We start from the raw sequence: 19,495 nt of genomic DNA, 5'->3' as shown, positions 1-19,495 counted from the left end.
CTTTCTTTCTTTCTTTCTTTCTTTCTTTCTTTCTTTCTTTCTTTCTTGTAATGTCTTTGTCTGGTTTTGGTATCAGGTTACTGCTTGGCTCTTCAGTTTTTTGGAACAATTTGAGAAGTATAGGTACTAACACTTTAGATGTTTGGTAGAATTCACCTGTGAAGCCATATGGTCCTTTTGGGGGGAGTTTTTAAATTACTGATTTGATTTAATTACTTATAAGCAATCTATTCAGATATTCGATTTCATGATTCATTCTTACAAGATTGTGTGCTTCTAGTAATTTATCCATGTCTTCTAGTTGTTTTTTAATGTGTTTGCATATAATTATTCACAGTAATCTCTTATGATCCTTTGTACTTCTCTGGTATCAGTTGTAACTTCTCTTTCATTTTGGATTCTATTTTATGATCCCTGTCTCTTTTTTTCCTGATGAGTCTGGCTAGAGGTTTATTGATTTTATCTTTTCAAAGAACCAGCTTTTAGTTTCACTGAAATTTTAGTCTCTATTTTATTTATTTATTTCTGATCTGATCTTTGACCATTTCTTTCCTTCTACTAAAGTTCGACTTTGTTTTTGTTGTTTCTTTCTTTTTTTTTTTTGTCTTTTTTTGTCTTTTTCTGTATCCTTTAGGTGTAAAATTAGATTGGGGGTAGATTTTTCTTATTTCTTGAGGTAGGCCTGTATCCCTATGAACTTCCTTTTTGGGGCTGCATTTGCTGCATCTCATAGATTTTGGAATATCATATTTCCATTTTCATTTCTTTTAAGGTATTTTTTATTTCCTCTTTGTTGACCCATTGATTGTTCAATAGCATGTTGTTTTGCCTCCATGTATTTGTGTTTTATCCAGTTTTCTTGTTGTAATTGATTTTTAGTTTCATAATATTTTAGTTAGAAAAGATGCTTGATATGATTTTAATATTCTTTAACTTATAGGTACTTGCTTTATGGCCTAACCAGTGATCTATCATGAAGAATGTTCCAGGTGCATTTGAAAAGAATATGTATTCAGTAGTTGGATGAAATATTAACCTGTGTGTGTGTGTATACATATATATACATACTTAATACATACATACATATTATATATTAATACATACATATATATATATGTATGTATTAAGTCCATCTGGTTTACTCTGTGTTTTAAGGCCAATGTTTACATATTGATTTTCTGTCTGGATGATCTATCTATTGAAGTAAGTGGGATATTAAAGTCCCTTACTATTATTGTGTTATTGCCAATTTCTTTCTTTATGTCTGTTAATATTTGCTTTATATATTTAGGTGCTTCTATGTTGGATGCATAAATATTAATGAATGTTATGTCCTCTTCTTAGATGACATTATCATTATGTAGTATCCTTCTTTGTCTTTGTAACTGTGTTTATTTTATTTATTTTTTTAACAGTGTTTATTTTAAAGTTTATTTTGCCTGGTATGAGTACTGCTAATCCAACTCTTTTTCTTTCCATTTTCATAGAATATATTTTCCCATCCCTTCGCTTTCAGTCTGTGTATGCCTTTTGGTTTGAAATATGTCTTGATTGCAGTATGTAACTGGGTCTTGTTTTTTGTTTGTTTTTTTGAGGTATAATTAGCATACAGTGTTATATTAGTTTCAGGTGTACAGTATAATGATTCACCAATTCTACACATTACTCATTGCTCATCACGATAAGTGTACTCTTAATCCCCTCTGATTGTCATTATTTTGTTCTCTGTCTTTAAGAGTGTTTTTTGTTTGTCTCTCTCTCTCTTTTTTTCTTTTCTCTGTTTGGTTTCTTAATTCCACATAAGAATGAAATCATATGGATTTATCTTTCTCTGTCTGACCTGTTTCACTTAGCATTATATACTCTAGGTCTATTTATGTTGTTGCCAAAGGCAAGATCTCATTCTTTTTATGACCCAGTAATATTCCATTGTGTATATATACTACATCTTTTTTATCCATTCATCTGTGGATGGACAGTTGGGTTGCTTCTACATCTTGGCTATTGTATATTCTGCCATAAAATAGGGATGCATATATCTCTTCAAATTAGTATTTTTGTTTTCTTTGGGTAAATACCCAGTGGGAGAATTACTGGATCATATGGTAATTCTACTTTTAATTTTTTGGGAAACCTCTCTACTGTTTTCTACAATGGCTGAGTCTTATTTTGTTGTTGTTTTCATTTGTCTGTTTGTTTTTATTTATTCAGCCACCCTATGTCTTTTGATTGGAGCATTTAGCCCATTTACATTTAAAGTAATTATTGGTAAGTATGTACTTATAGCTATTTTGTTAATTTGTTTAAGGTTGTTTTTGTAGTTCTCTGTTCCTTTCTTCTCTTGGACTTACTTTATGATTTGATAGCTTTCTTTTGCATTATGGTTGGGTTTCTTTCTCTTTATTTTTTGTAAGCCTATTTTAGGTTTTTAGTTTGTGGTTACTATGAGTTTCATACATATTGACTTATCTATATAGCAGACTATTTTAAACTGATCAAATGCATTCTAACAGCACTGCATTTTTACTTCCCCACCCTGTTTTTTAATGACATTATATTTTACATCTTTTTCTTTTGTGTATCCCTTAACTATTAATTGTAGTTATAGACGATTTCACTATTTTTGTCTTTTAACTTAAATACTAGCTTTTTTAAGTGGCCAATCCACAGCCTTTATTATATATTTACCTTTACCAGTGAGATTTTTTTCTTTCATATACTTTCCTATTTCTGGTTATGGCTTTTGTTTTTCAATTAAACAAGACCCTTTAACATGTCTTGTAAGGCTAGTTTAGTAGTGATAAACTCTAATTTTTTCTTTGCTGGAAAACTGTTATCTCTCCTTCAACTCTGAATGATAACCTTGCCAGGTAGAGTATTTCTGGTTGTAAGTTTGTTTGTTTTTCCTTTTAGCACTTTAAATATATCCTGTCACTCCCTTCTGGCCTGCAAAGTTTTGCTGAAAAATCAGCTTATAGTCTTACAGTGTTTCCCCTATATGTGATAATTTGTTTTACTCTTGCTGCCTTTTAGATTCTCTGTTACCTTGAGCTTTTGCCATTTTAATTATGTTATATCTTGGTGTGTATCTCTTTGGGTTCATTTTGTTTGACACTCTCTATCCTTGGACCTGGATGTCTGTTTCTCTAGGTTAGGGAACTTTTCAGCCATTATTACTTGAAATTAGTTTACTGCCCCTTTCTCTCTTCTCTTTCTGGGATCCCTAAAATGTCCTTTTGATGTTGTCCCTGAGATCCCTTAAAGTATTCTTATTTTTAAAAAATCTTTTTCTCTCCCTTCCTTCCTTCTTTTCTTCCTTCCTTCCTTCCTCTTTCTTTCTTTTCTTCCTTCCTTCCTTCCTTCCTTCCTTCCTTCCTTCCTTCCTTTCTTTCCTTTCTTTCTTTCCTTTCTTTCTTTTCTTTCTTCTTTCTTTCGTTCTGTTTGTGTGATTTCAACTATTCTGTCTCCCAGACCATTGATCCATTCTTCTGTATCATCTAACATTTTGTTGCTTCCCCCTAGAGTCTTTTTCATTTCAGTTAGTATATTCTGTAGCTCTGGTTGGTTCTTTCTTATATCTTCTCTTTGTTGAAGTCCATCCTCACTGTGTTCCTCCATTTTTCTCCCGCTTTTGTTGAGCAGTGTTATGACCATTACTTTGAAGTCTTTATCAGGTAAATTACTAGTCTCTGTTTTATTAGTGTTTGTTTTGTTTTTTTGTTTCTTGTTTTTTTTCCTCCCCTGGGGTTTTATCTTATTCTTTTATTTGGGACCTATTCCTCTATCTCCTCATTTTGTTTGATTTTCCATGTTAAACAAACACATAAAAACATTCTGAATTAAGTGGTATAGCTACCTCTGCCAGTCTTGAAGGAGTGGCCTTGTGTCAGAGTATTCTTTTTTATGAACTGTGTATGCCTGGTGGCTTTGTCAAGCCAACTGGGGTTGAAGCAGGCACAGGCTGGGGGCGATCCCAGGATGTGTAGCACTGGGCTGCCTTGCTGAGATTGCTGGAGCTGGTATGTGCCAGGAACCCAAGGTGCACTGGAGCAGCCCTGGCAGGCCAGAGAGAATGCCTGGACCCTACTCCCACCTGTGCTATCAAGGTTGAGAAGGAACATAAAAAATGGTGCTTGCCAGCACCGCTGACTCTAGAAAGATTTCCAGCAATTTCCTACCTGTGTGTCAGATGCTCTAAGGCTAGTAAATAGATTTTTTCTTTTTTTTTTCATGTAGGCTCTAGTTGCCCTTTCAACTACTGGGGTTTTTGTTTTTGTTTTGTTGTTTGTTTGTTTGCTTGTTTTTTGCTGTGCCCCAGGGCAGGGGAGAATCCATTCACAGACCCTTTAGTCATATCTCTCCCTACTGCAGGTATCACATCAGGGGGTGGGTTCCCTATCATTACTGTGTCTCTGTCTCTTCTACCCCTTGTCTATGTGGTCTTTCTAGCATTTATTGTGCAGAAGCTGTTCAATCAGCCAGCAGTTCTTTGGAGAAATTGCTCTATATGTAGGTGTAGATTTGGGGTGTCTGTGGGAGGAGGTGAATTAAGGGTCTTCTTATGCTGTGTTGGACCCTCTGTTAGTAAGACTTTTATTCAAGAAAGTAACATGCTGGGTGCCTGGGTGGCTCAGTCGTTAGGTGTAAGCCTTTGGCTCAGGTCATGATCCCGGGGTCCTGGGATTGAGTCCTGCATCGGGCTCCCTCCTTGGTGGGAGGCCTGCTTCTCCCTCTCCCACTCCCCCTGCTTGTGTTCCTGCCCTCGCTATCTCTCTGTCAAATAAATAAATAAAATCTTTAAAAAAAAAAAGTAACATGTTGCCAATTGAAATAGATTTGAGTTTTTCTGGCTTTATTCTCTTGGTATAACTGCATGTAATAACTACATAATTTCCATACAGTTTTTCCTCTCATTTTTGTAAAAAAAGCAGTTGGATATATCCTGCTTTCTGCGTTTTTCTGATGAGCAGATTAAATATTTTAAATAAGTTGCTCAAGAAAACATAAATTAAGAATTGATACCATTGAGGGCGCCTGGGTGGCTCAGTTGGTTAAGTGAGTGCCTTCAGCTCAGGTCATGATCCTGGAGTCCCTGGATCGAGTCCTACATCGGGCTACCTGCTCGGCAGGGAGTCTGCTTCTCCCTCTGTCCCTCCCCCCTCTCATGTGCTCTCTCTCATTCTCTCTCTCTCAAATAAATAAATTTAAAAATCTTAAAAAAAAAAAAAGAATTGATACCATTGAAGTGAAGAAATAACTTTTTCACCAAAGTTGCTGGTGAATGAATTGACCACTTTTCTAAGTTACATACTTGGCTCACCTGTAAAATACCTGTATATGGAAAGATTGATTTTCATTCTTGCCTTTCTAGTTCTAGCACTACATGGAAACAAGGTTGAGTTTGTCTCTCACTCTGTCCTCTTGCAATATATTTATTTCTGCATTGACAAGACAGAGAGAAAATTAGTTTATACGTGGTTAGATGATGTATAAATTTATTTCAGTACAAATTATTTCACCACTGTTAGTAATTGACCTTTAAATGCTATTCAGGTTATCAAACCAGATATTTTCAATGATGGTACATTGGAAATAGTTTAATGCCAACTGGTGTGAAAGTAGCTCATTTGCATTAATTAGTGTGGAAAGGTCTGGTATATGAAAGTATTTTAATACAAAGAGTGACATTGTCAATGAGGTTGGTACTTTAATCAGAGGTATATTATGGGGAAAGTTCCATGTCAAATAATTGAGCAACTTGGGTTATGGAGTATCATTGAGATGAAATTTGCATTATAGACATCTCATGAACTGAATTCTAAGATCAACTTGAAGGGGGTTTGTTTATGATGAGCAGTTAATTTATCTAACAGGGAATATATCAGAGAATGATTTATTCTGCTCACTCAAAGATCTCCTATTGTATAATATATTCTCCTTGTGCTGGCTATTGATAATATTTAGCCCAGTTAGATTATATTCTGGGCACAGCAGTCCTACCTGAAATTGGGAAATGATGCCCAGGTTATTTTTGGTGTGCTGTCTGCTTTTTAAACTCAAATCATCAGCCATCCCTTTTCTTAAGTAAAATAAATGTATTAAATGGAAACATGTTTACCTAATACAATCTCTCATTAGATTTCTACTTACATACTATGCTGAAAGTATCATATTTCAATTCAGGGTGACTGTACTATTCAATTCAGAGTGAGTACATGATGAATGCTAAAATAGCCCAAATAATACCCTATTTTTCCAGATTGGAACACAACTATACCCCATTAAGGCAAGGAAAAATATAAATATTACTTTACTATGTATCTTGTGTGGTGATGGCATCATGATGCCTACAGGTGAACAGAATGACTAAATTGGTTTTGTGGCAAATAGTCTTTTTTTTCTATTAGCAAGTTTATTTTTATTTGTTTTTTTATATAGGTTTTGGCATAAATAGAGCTGAATTAGAGCAACACCTAAACTTTTATCTTCTTCACCAACATCTATATTTCGTTTCACCATCTTGAGTATTTTACTACGTCTACGACTTACCATAATGGTGATACAATTAAAGAATCCTGCATAATTCTTTTTTGTGGTACCACATTAAAACAGTCTTCATGTATTTGGAATCTAAGATTTAGATTCCAATCTTGGTTTTACTAACTGTATATCCTGGATGAATAATATCTGAAAGTTGATGATGAACATTGGATGAGAAAACAAATGACAGTGAATTAAAATACTGGTCAATAAATATTAATATACCTTTAATTTCCTCCCATATTTATTTTCCTTTTCAACTAATTCTTGTTCATTCACAAAGCTTTTTCCATACAGAGTTTTATAAATGTTTCTGTGGCACTGCAGCTTGTAACTTTATGAAGTGTATTTACTACATTAGAGTATCCTAATAGTCTAGTTCTTCACTGTGTAATATAGATAAAATTTTTCCAGCACCAGAGTCACTACTTACTCATTTTAAAAGGTATTCTATTATCCTAGAACAAACGTGGCATCATCGTACCACTTAACTTCCAAGAGAAACAAGTGCTCTTTTGCTTATATTGTCTTTTCTCTCACTGGCTTTCTTTCATAAATGCTGTTTACTCAGAGACTTGCTTCCTCGCATTTTAGTTTTCCTAACTGTTTCAGTCAATGGCAAATCCATAATCCTATTTTAAATATTCTCCAGGCCATGAAAACGCATGCTATTTATACCAATTCGGCAGTTAAACTGCAGTGCGGAAAAAGCTTTGGCACCCTGAGATATAAACCTCTGGTTTAATCGTAAATTACGAGAGTGCCCTGTTCTTTTTTCTTGTAAGTGTAACTCTCCTTGACATGCATCTCCATAGAGTGTTAGGTAATAACTGATATTCCAAGAAAAACAAATGTGAAAAACAGCTAAAGGAGAAGGGGATTTACATTTTTAATCTGATCTATTACATCATCTTTCCAAAATGAAATCTCTCTTTACTGTGGTAATCACAATTAATTCATGCCTACTCCTGTCAATAAATCTTTGGATGATGGCTTAATAGGTCTTTCAGAAATGAATCTTTTGCAAAGCTGGAGCAGTGCTTCCTGTCCCAGTTCCCTGAAAGAGAATGTGCAAAAAGATTAAGTCACAATAATCAGACAGACGTGAGCTCAAATTATTGTTCTGTCTAGTACTTAAACTTTCAGTGCTTCCAGAGCCTATTATGTGAATTATGAATGATAGTATCCATTTCCTAAGATGCATTTAAATGTTAAATAATATATTTGAAACACTCAAGAGAGTCCAGTATATAGTATATGCTCAATTCAAAAACTGTTACTGTTATAGTTACAATCTTGAAACCAAAAAGAATAACTGCATCTTGGAAAAGCCTACAGATTTATAATCTACAAATCCTAATTTAACCATGACCTGCAACAGAGTGCTCTAAACTAATGTAATGCTTCTTAACCTTGTCACCCTGACTGGATCAAGAGTTCCTTGGGGACAGGAATTACATTTATTATAGCTTTTGCATTTGGCAAGGTACTTAACTTATAAGCTTGTACATAATTAGTATTCAATAAATGTTTATATACTGACAGTTAAAATATACTAATAAAAATGATCAACTGACATTCTTTTGTATTATATCCTATTTTTAAAATAATCATTATTATCACAATCTTTTTTTAATTTAATTTTTTTAAAGATTTTATTTATTTATTTGACAGAGAGAGAGATAGCGAGAGCAGGAACACAAGCAGGGGGAGTGGGAGAGGGAGAAGCAGGCTTCCCGCAGTGCAGGGAGCCCGATGCGGGGCTCGATCCCAGGACCCTGGGATCATGACCTGAACCAAAGGCAGACGCTTAACGACTGAGCCACCCAGGTGCCCCACAATCTTTTTTTTTTTTTCTTTTAATAGTGTTTAGTGCAGGGCTTGTGTCAAAGAAGTTGCTGAACAGGTATTTGATGAATGAACGGTGGTAGCTAGTTTTCATTTATAGAACATGAATGCAACCATTCCAGAGCACTTCTGTATTTTTCTTGTGTCCAAGTTCTGGCAGGCCTTAAATATGCCTGCTTTTTTCTTCCCTCCAGTAATATATCATGCTATGTCCAAATTACCAGTACACTTGATCTTCATTATTTCTGGATTCCAGATTTCCAAATTCATCTGCTTTCTAAAATTTATTTGTAACCTCAAAACTAGTCCTCACTGTGCTTTCTTAGGCATTCCCAGACAGTGCAGAGCTGCAGAACATTTGAGTTGCCTGATCTTAGATACGCACTTTCCCAGCCAAGATCAAATGAGATGACACTCTGCCTCCTTATTTCAGCGATCATACCGTAAATTAGCGTCCTTTTCATGGTCTTTTTAATGCTCTGTTTTTCTCATGTCTGTGCTTTTTGCTGCTGGGTTTGCTGTTTAAAATGCCCCCCAAGCAGAGTGCTGAAATGCTGTCTAGTGCGCTGCTGGGCTCAAGAGGTTGTGATGTGCTCTACGGGGAAAGCACACGTGTCAGATAAATTGTATTCAGCCATAAGTTATAATGCTGCTGGCCATTTGTTCAGTGTTAGGGAATCAACAATATTAAATATTAAATACAGCGTCTTTACAAAGAAATACACATGAAACAAGGTTATGTACTGATGGGTTGATGAAAACGTTGCAACCACGGGGCGCCAGGGTGGCTCAGATGGTTAAGCGTCTGCCTTCAGCTGGGGTCATGATCCCAGGGTCCTGGGATTGAGCCCCTGCGTCGGGCTCCCTGCTCAGTGGGGAGCCTGCTTCTCCCTCTCCCTCTCCCTCTCCTCCGCCTTGTGCTCTCTGGTTCTCTCTCTCTGTCAAATAAATAAATCTTAAAAAAAAGAAAAGAAAACATTACAACCAGACACAGGAACCTAACCCTGTATTTCTTTTAGGAGGCTATGGTTCGGTATTTGCTAATTCAGTGTTTACGATGACTTATAGAATAAAGCTACAGCAAATAATGAGAACCAGTTACTCTTCTCTTAGTCGTAAACCTTTAAGTAATCAACCTCTTCTTGAGGTTCCCAAAGTAATGTAGAAATTATAGGGATGAGCTTGCATTGCCGGGTCTTATGAAGCTTTCTGTACCACCCAGTGCCTTTGGCATCATGAGATTTAATGATGGGACATCGCAAGGCCAGCTTCCAGGAGTAAGCTTTGATCAAGTTTTTACAGGGTATTTCTCAAGTTTGCCCCACTCCCACTGGCTTTGCCATAACCATTCACACTCTGTAACAGGCAGGGGAGCATCATTTGCAGAGATGCGATGAATATGTGATTTCTGGCTGTGAAATGTCTTTCTCCCCAAGGATCTCATCAGATGTTCAGTTTGGCTCTCATTATGTAGCAGCCAATCATTACAGGAAAAGGACTGTTCCTAACCTTTGTGACTCCAATTTTATCCACTCATCTTGAAATAAGACCTACCTAGCCAATGTAGAAGAGGAATCTAGGATAAAAGGAAGTGAATAAATGATAATAATAATAGACATGCTATCCAAGGAGCAGGGGTAGGGAGGAGAGAGATTGAGAGAGAGAGAGAAAAATGCAGATTAACATAGTGAATTTAGACCAGGGTACCTTAATACAGGTGTTCAGTAAAGCTAAATACAATTCTCTTTGAAAAATCTTTTTGAAATCTCTGTAACACTATGAAAACAAACAAAAGGAAACCTCCACCTCTAACCCTGTTCAGGATCCCTCCTACTACATACCGGTTTTCTTCTCTTGTGGGCATAGAGTGCTTTTTTTAATGATGCGAAATTATAAAACAAGAAGTATTTGAGATCTACTGGGAATAAGCACGCACATGCGCGCACACACATGCACAGACACACACACACACCAAAGATGAGCAGATTGAGAGGAAAGCTGTAAGCTAGGAATAAAGGTCTAGGTTCTAATTATCTGCAGATGGCAAACTCCTGGCTTTGTAAGATACGTGTAGAGGAGGTGAAACTCTGCAACTTGTTACTTCCACCTGCTCTGGGTTTGCACACAAGTCAAGATTAATTTCTTTATTGTGGTCTTCCACCTCAGTACATGAGCTAAGGGAAAAATGTTGTATTGGGCTAAGAACTATGAAGCAAAAAGTGGGTTTATATATCCCCCTCTCTGAAGTACCTCATTTGGAGGACATCATTTGGATTCCTTTGGATTCATACATTAAGAAGAGCCAGCAACCTCTATAACAAGAATTCTAGAAAGAGAGCAAAATTCAGTTGTTATATCTGGTTTGTCTTGATTGTTTTGGCCTACTTTGACTAAAATAATAATGCACAGGAACTCTTTCTCTCAAGATGCATGTGAGCCTGGAATTCAGCTACAGTGTGTTAGATAATTAACAGGGTGAATAGACAGACTCCTTTTACCCATAACATCATTGGCACTTTGTCTGCTTGGAAGATGAAGTGCTCACTTGGCAGTTTGCTTTGGCAACAGAACTTTCTGAGATGGGGAAAAAAATGTTTATAGAGGTAGTCACATTTCTTATCTTTTGTCAGCTATACTAGTAAATTCAAGGTTTAAAATTTGTAGTCAAATATGTAACTTTATAGAATACAGTCTGAATGCCAAAATAGACACCAGGAAAAATTATTTTTGCTTCTGCAATTCTATAGCAAAGGCAATCTTAGATTTGATAGTTATGTTAAAAGGAATAGGAGAATAAAGCTTCATTATAAAACACAATACTATAATAGTTGGAACAATTGCAATTTCCATGAAAAGAGACAACACTAGTATTTCCTTACCAAATATGTGGCCAATTGTGTGTAATTAAAGCTATTATTGCAGCAAGAAGAAATAACAAGTTGACTTCTAGGAAGTTTTAATTGACAGTATTATAATATTTGTGCAGTGCACATCCACTACAGGAATAAAAGAAGCTTTTATAATTGTGTGCTGAAAAAAGAAAGTATTGATGTAAGTTTTCCCCTTGGATGTCCTGGGGAGGGGAAAGGAGAAACAGAAAAAGTTCAGGATATAGAAGAGGAATTTGTCTAATGTGACTGAAGCGTAGACTAGGTAAAGGGAAGTAGTGGATGGTAAAGCTGGAAAAGCATGTAGAACACGAAGTACCAATATCCTTGAACATCGATGAAGCAGCTTGAACTTTATTTTAAAGGCAATGAGGAATCATTTAGCATTTCGAATAAGACAGCAATATAATCACAATTATACTAAGAATAGAGTGGATTGAATAAATGGATTGAACTGACAGAACAGTCATGAAACTCCTGGAGTAAGGCTCAGAACTGTAATATTTCACATTTTGATTTCTCTCTAAAATCAGTTCTTGGATTTCCTGGATTTGATCGAGAATATGTCTACACATTAACATGGAGCTTTATTCCAAACTAGGGTCCATAACTCTTTTTTTTTTTTTTTAATTTCAGATTTTTCATTATTCCTATACTGCTTCGTATGTGATTTACAACATACACACTAGGTAAGTTCTTTGGTTTTCTGGTTTTCATGAGGAATTGTCCAACTAAATTGTTGGTGTAAATGTCAACTTGTTCATGTAAAAATATTTACCTTTTTTCAAGGGAAGTTTGGGAGTTAAATCCCCCAGAAGTAGAGGACTCCGTCTTGCAGTATGCGGCCTGGGGTGTCCAAGGGCAGCAGCTGGTAAGCACAGGCATTGGTCCTCACCAAGTGCTGTCAGTCACGGTCTTGTGGAAAATGTTTACAGAAGCCACTTCCTTGTCACATTAGCCTATTACACTTGATGTTTTCTATTTACCTTTACATCTTCTATCTAGTATTCCAATTTAAGAATATATCAAATAATACCAGTATCATTTTATCAATTAAAGAAGAAAAAAGAGCTTGTAGAATAATGTGTGATCAAACTTCTAGCTCGTAATGAAACCTAGAAGAGATCCAAGAATACTGAGGTCTAGTTCTGTGGAATTTCCATTCCATACTGTTGTCAAGTTTACTTCTTCTTAAAGCATTGTTCAGGGTGGAAATTTAAGACAGTGGTTTACAATTGACAGTGGTCTCTTAGGGGAAGATTTCTTGTCATATTAGATTTTCAAATTATCACAGACTCAAAGGAGAATTACTGACGTATAAAAGCAGTTTGACCAACACCATATTCTTGTCCATGTCTCATGGTGAAAGTATAAAGACTTTAAGGTGATATTGCTCAGGAAGTGGTATTTCTTGTTTATATAGCATGTGAAAGCTCAAATATAGTATGCGCTGTTAAATTTATTTCTAAATTGCTTGAGTGTTTATACTCCTGCCAGTGACAGTGTGAGAGTTCCCTGTGTATACCATATTTTTACCGATACCGAGTTTTTCCGGACTACCATATTATTTCTTAGTAATGCATTATTGCTTCTTCCATTCCAATTTTTATATTTTCTGTTTTATTAAAATGTTCTTGCAATGGATTATAGATTATAAATAGCATTTTGCCTTTATCTTTTGCATATTTAAAGAAATTTTATGACAGTGTACTTAGTTTAACTATATAGGACTATCTCTAGGTCCATTCCATTATAATATCCCTAAAAAGTGGAAGCAGAAGCTGCATAGGTTATGCTAGATATAGAGACACCAGGTTTGATTCAGAGAAGGCATGAATCAGTGTCTCCATGGACAGTGGTGAGTGGGCAGCAAGGAATGGGCAGGGGCTCTAGTCCTGCCTGTTTTACTCTGATGCTGTCAACAAGAGAGCTGCTCTGTTAGGCCAAGGCAAATTCCAAACACCCTAACTTCCAGACACCAGAAACCCTAGACAACTTCATGTTTGTGTCATTGGAGAGTCCTTAGGAAACTCTTTGAAACTTTCATTTGTTTTAAATAACTCTCATTCTCCAAGCCTTAGAGGAACCTACACCTGTGCCAAAATAATAATTTGACACCCTCAAGGAAGTAGTATTAATTGCATACATTTTCTTTAATGATTCCTACTTGTTATTGATTACTTATTCTTTAATATAGTTGATAAAATAAAAAAAAAGACTGAAAATTTATAAAAATCATAGATTCTCTCATGGGAGTCATTTTTCAGGTGCTTAAATCCTGGGTCCATTTCTTACTAGCTGTTGACCTTGAGAATATTACTCTCTGTCTGCCTTCCTCTCCTTATCTTATCTTATTATTGTGGCAATAATAACAGTACTTCACCAACAATGCTACTCTCGCGTTTAATGTATAAGCATAAAGCACTTGGGATAAAATCTGGCATACAGTATTTTAGAGGTGTTAACTTTTATTATTTTTTAAAAAGATTTTAAAAAATACCTTTGTCACTTGAAATTGAACTTGTCTGGGAGTTTTAGTTTCGCTAGTTGTTTGGAGAATGAAGCCTAAGTTCTTTGTAATGGCGTATCCCAGAGTCCTTCGGGAAAGTTTTGGGATAAAGTCCATATTTGTCAAGGTTATCTTTGGCGTACATGTAAGCATAAATTCAATATAAATTAAAGGACGCATCTCCACAAATGCTAATGGTCCATTTCATGTGAGTATGACAGGCTTTGTCAATATTTGAAGCCATCAGCAAACTCAGCAATATGCTTTTATTAGAGACGAGTCATTACAATACTTTAATTAGTTTTGCATTAAATTAATTAAAGAGTCCTGTAGTGTTTATAAACTAAAGACAATTAATTTCTCATCCTTAATTCTCAGTTTCTAATTTTATTTGCTATAAAAGAAATCCCTAGCTGTACAGGAGAGAGGTAAGAGATTGACATAATTTATAGATAAGAGGGTCTGAATTAGAAATTACAGGGAGAATTTTGCAGTAACAGTAGACACAGGAGAAGTCAATTTGAATGTGGCAAACTTTGTGGGGAAAAAGAAACAAGACTCTGATACAGTATGACATGCATTATTTAGAGCAAGTGGTGAGTAGACCACTTTATTTGTAGGAAATGTTTTATACAAAGAAATAGCGGGTCCTAAAACAGGAAAAAATATCTTAATCATTTGATTGGAAAGGCTTCTGGTTTAAGAGGTTATGTCCTTTTACTTTTCAAAAATAACTTTGTCTTATAAAAGTTAAAATCACTTATTGTAGGACATTTTCAAAATTTGCATAAGTATATGAATTCATAGAAATTCATATGTAAAAAATAAAATATACTTATCTATAATTCTACCACAAGAATTTAAAGACTTTGAAAACCAGATGAACAGGTTTGAGCTTGAGCAGGGAAAACCATTTCACCGATTAGAACTTGAAATCTAGAATTCAAAAAGCCTCAGCTCAAGCCCAGATTCCTTTTGCATTTTGTGACATAAGGAAGATTGCCAGTTCTAAGGTTGAGCTTACTTATTATATTAAAAATGACAGAAAATCACAACCACTCACACTTTTGTCTGAAGTTTAAATAAGATAGGGCATGTGCCCAAGTCAAGATTCTCCAGAAAACAGAACCACTAGTGTGTGTGTACACACACACACACACACACACACACACACACACATGTATATGGATATATGGATTCTCTCTAAAGGGAAGGAGGGTAAGAAAGAGATTTTATTTTATTTATTCATTTGTGTTTTTTTAAGATGTTATTTATTTATTTGAGAGAAAGAGAACATGAGCTGGGTGAGGAGGAGCAGAGGGAGAGAAAGAAGCAGACCCCCCAACCCGCCCCGCCCCAAGCACAGAGCTGGACTCGAGACTTGATCCCAGGACCCCGGGATCAAGACCCAGTCCGAAGGCAGACGCTTAACAGACTGAGCCACATGAAGTTATGGGGCAGTCTGGTAGGCTGGAAACTCAGATAAGAGTTAATTTTATAATCTTGAGCTACAGTCCTGGGGCAGAAGTCCTTCAGGAAACCTGTTTTTGCTGGTAAAGCCTTCCACTGATTGGATAAGGACCCCTCACCTTATTCTTTTCTAAAAATCAACTAATTGTAAATGTTAATCACATCTACAAACTGCTTTCATAAAACATGTTTGACCAAGCAGTTGAACGCCATAACGCAGCCAAGTTAGCCCCTAAGATTAGCCATCACGACATAGTAACTGCTTAATGAATGGTACCTATCAGTTTGACTTGCACTTGTCCTTCCCTAAGGTAACACACTGTAATTCAGTTGTATCATCTTTCACCTAAATATCCCTTCTTCAGTCGCTCGCCACCCAGGATCTGCAGAGATGTGTGTTAAAAATGCAGATTCTGAACAGCTCCCATAGGTTATATAATGCCATTGATGTGACACACGAGATGGAGCTAAGGTGACACCTTATCTGGCTCCTGCCACTCCACTGCAGAGCCGAAGCACAGATTTTTCTCTACGTGGACCAAACTCTTTGCAATTTCCAGAGGGTAACATATTGCTCCTTCATGCCCCTGCATTGTTCCCCTTTGTGTACCAGGTCATTGTTTTCTTTCCATCCGAAGTCTTTGTCCAAAGACTAAAATACAAAATGCTATAATATTCCTCTTCTCTGATAATTTTTCTCCAATATTTCTACAGGCTAAGTGAATTACTTACTTCTATTTTATCTCAAATTATTTAATATTTTATTTATTTACATTCCTGTCTTCTACAGCTGACCTATGGTCATTTCCAGAGCAGATGGAATACAGAATATGCTAAACATATGCCTTCTTCCCTCTCTGTCTCTCTGTCTGTCTGTCTGTCTGTCTTTCCCTCCTCTTCCTCCTCCTTTTTTGTAAAACTCAATTTTAGCACAAGGCAAAATGAGTTTAATAGATATCTGGTTGCATTGAGCAATTAATGAAAGGCTGACGGCTGTTTGCATGGATGATCAGATACCACAGAGGGTTTTGAGGATGGCATGATGTGAAGAGAAGTCCTGCATGAAAGGACAGGTCTGGTGTTAGAGTTCATGTTAGACGGTAAGCAATTGAGTTTCCAGGCAAAGAGCTAGGTTTAGAGGCTGTTGTTATAATCTGGAACTGAATTATAAATAATATATTTAAGAGATAAATACATCAACTGTTACACTGAGATGTAAAATTTGATCACAGTCCAGCAACAAAAATTGTCTTATACTCATTAAAATACATTAAATTTTACAAATACTATATCAATGTATTTTTACACTTAGTATACAAGTATATTTCTAAATCTCATTCTAGACTACTAATTTTTTAAACCACTTTATTGAGAACAAATAAAGATTGATACATACAAATGGCTGTACTTTGCACTGGATACATACAAAAGAGTGTACATATTTTGGTGTAAGACTTGATGAGGTGGAGATAAGTATATACCTGTGAAACCATCATCACATTCAAGCCATACATATATCCATCACGTCCAAAAGTTTCCCATGGCCCTATTTATTTTTGTGTGTGATGAAAACACTTAACATGACGAAGACTTCTTTGATATTGCTCATAAAATCACCAGATCCATCCTTCCAATGGCATAAAGCCTTAAAAGTATCCAGTGTTTTACTTGTCACAATCTAGGCATTTGAAGAAATCACTTTTTCTGTATTTTATTACCTATATCATTGAAAAATGTAATATTTTAGGTAATTCTCCAAATACAAATACAAACTATCAAACCTTCCTATCACCTGCATTTTCACTATTACTAGAGATTTAATTTAAAATTACATTAAAATCTTAAGAGATTAGTGATGGTTCTGTGCCTCTAGGAAGTTTTCAATTTCCTTGATGTGTTTACATCTTCATTAGTGGAAATTTTGAACAATTTCATTGGCTTTTCCCATAGGTCCTTAGCCCTTATTGGTTTAAAGGAGGTGTCATTGAAATCTCATGTTTCCTACTGAAAATCAAAATGTTCTTATTTCACATTCTATTCAGTACTCATTTTTTCAGTATAAAAGTAATTATTTTAATTATCATTAAGATATGTTTAGGAAATATATAACAAACATACAAATATAAGATATACACATGCATACACTCATACACACCACATACACATACACACACACAAACACATAAACACACACACACACTGCTGCTGATGTCATGTACATTTTGGGATAGAAGTCTTGGGCCTAGAGTCCTAGCATACTCAAGGTGTCGTAGAAATAAAGAAAAAAGGACCAGTAAGAGTCAAGTTCTATTTCAAGTCAGGTCTTCACTATAGTGTGCATGATGCTCATTTCTATACATTAATTGGTGCAGGAAAACTTCTAGGCAGTGAAACCAAAAAAATTATGCAATTAACATCCTCAAGTATTTATTGCAATGACTGTTTCCCATTTAAATGAATTTTGAGCATCTTTTTTTACCTCATTCATCTTCATTAGTGGAGATAATTGAAAACAAATTACCTTTTTCATGTTATCTGTAACAAAATTTAATGTTCTTGTTTTTTGTTCCAGAAACTAAAAGCAGTCCCTCTTAGCACATTTAGTAGTAGGCACACCTAAGGTCGAATAGGTCTCACTTCAAATTGACATGAGGAAAGTTAGTATCAAGAAGCTGATATAATTTCTTTACTCAATATTAGACTGGAAATAACCTAGTGAACCATAATAGAATAACTGTTTGGATTTAACAAAAACAACAATAAAACACCCTTAAATTGTCCCAAACATTTTTGACTGGATTTGTAATGTATTCAGGTATATATTTACATTAATATATTGTATACATAAATGTGACAGGAAATACATTCTCATACAAGTAAAATATTATAACAGTGCAGGTGTATGTACAGAAAAGGAAAAATATACATATACAATTAAAATATATACTATAAAAGAAAATTAATTTTCATTGCCGTGAAAATTACCTACATATCAGTTATGCACTCCTGTAGACCTCTAGTGTCTGATAATTATTTAAATAGCATTTTTATGATTTTCCTATCTAAATTCAGAGATCTTTCAAAAGAAAAGAAAATGCACTTCTGGGGTACCTCAGTGGCTCAGTTGGTTAAGCGTCTAATTCTTGATTTCAGCTCAGGTCTTGATCTCAGGGTCATGAGAAAAATAAAAAGAAAAAAATGCAGTTCTGTATTTTCTTAAGGAAAAAAAAGAAAATACAGTTCTGATCCTTTGTAAGCACACATTTCCTCTAGTTAAGCATTGAATATTTCTTTTTTTTTTAATATTATTTATTTATTTATTTGACACAGAGAGAGAGACAGCGAGAGCAGGAACACAAGCAGGGGGAGTGGGAGAGGGAGAAGCAGGCCTCCCGTCGAGCAGGGAGCCCGATGTGGGACTCGATCCCAGGACCCTGGGATCATGATCTGAGCCGAAGGCAGACGCTTAACGACTGAGCCACCCAGGCGCCCAAGCATTGAATATTTCAATATAAGGAGAAACTGAGCAACTTGCATACTGTTAGATGTACCCACATTGCTTTTAAGCTGTTTGCACTGGCCTTATTAGAAGTCACTTGATAAATATATGTTGACTTGGCCTTGGCCTTGGACTGTGAACCCTCTCAAGGTAGGTGTTCAAATTCAGTAATCCTCATAGCATGTATAATTGTATACTGAGCTATGGAGATAGCAGGCATGGATTTTCCACTGTAAATAATAGAAGGGAAGTTGCTGAGGAAAGATGTTGCACCCTTTGTCAGCATGTGAAAATAGAAGTTATTTAAATGTTGACAGTTTCTAGTTCAGGGCAGCTCTAGAGATTTAGAGAGTAAGGAGAAATATTGCCAGGCTTATATGAAAAAAAGAAAAAAAGAAAAGAAAAGAAAAGCATCTATCTACTAAATGCTATTTGAAATAACCTTTGCCTATGTTACATTTTTAATGTTTTATTCCACATTCAGAAGAAGCAAATGGAAATCAATACTTTATCATAAAAAGTGCCAGTATTGGGGCGCCTGGGTGGCTCAGTTGGTTAAGCAACTGCCTTTGACACAGGTCATGATCCTGGAGTCCCAGGATCGAGTCCCGCAGCGCATTGGGCTCCCTGCTCAGCAGGGAGTCTGCTTCTCCCTTTGACCCTCCCCCTTCTCGTGCTCTCTGTCTCTCTCTCAAATAAATAAATAAAATCTTGGGGCGCCTGGGTGGCTCAGTCGTTAAG

The 19,495-nt window shown here is 35.8% G+C and overlaps 1 protein-coding gene across 2 annotated transcripts in view; it reads left to right on the top strand.

Annotated features, from left to right (window-relative positions):
* The window catches only part of DPP10 (dipeptidyl peptidase like 10), a 1,400,194-nt gene that overhangs the window by 1,236,765 nt on the left and 143,934 nt on the right, over positions 1-19,495 (top strand). For both annotated transcript variants that reach the window (XM_021695867.1, XM_021695868.2), the window contains exons 6-7: positions 11,913-11,965; positions 12,066-12,147. In XM_021695867.1, coding sequence (XP_021551542.1) covers positions 11,913-11,965; positions 12,066-12,147 — 135 coding nt within the window. The remainder of the gene's footprint in view (positions 1-11,912; positions 11,966-12,065; positions 12,148-19,495) is intronic.

This window comes from Neomonachus schauinslandi, chromosome 3 (genome assembly GCF_002201575.2).
Source record: "Neomonachus schauinslandi chromosome 3, ASM220157v2, whole genome shotgun sequence".
In the NCBI taxonomy this organism is placed as follows: domain Eukaryota; kingdom Metazoa; phylum Chordata; class Mammalia; order Carnivora; family Phocidae; genus Neomonachus; species Neomonachus schauinslandi.
This window is presented reverse-complemented; position numbering and strand designations above follow the sequence as displayed.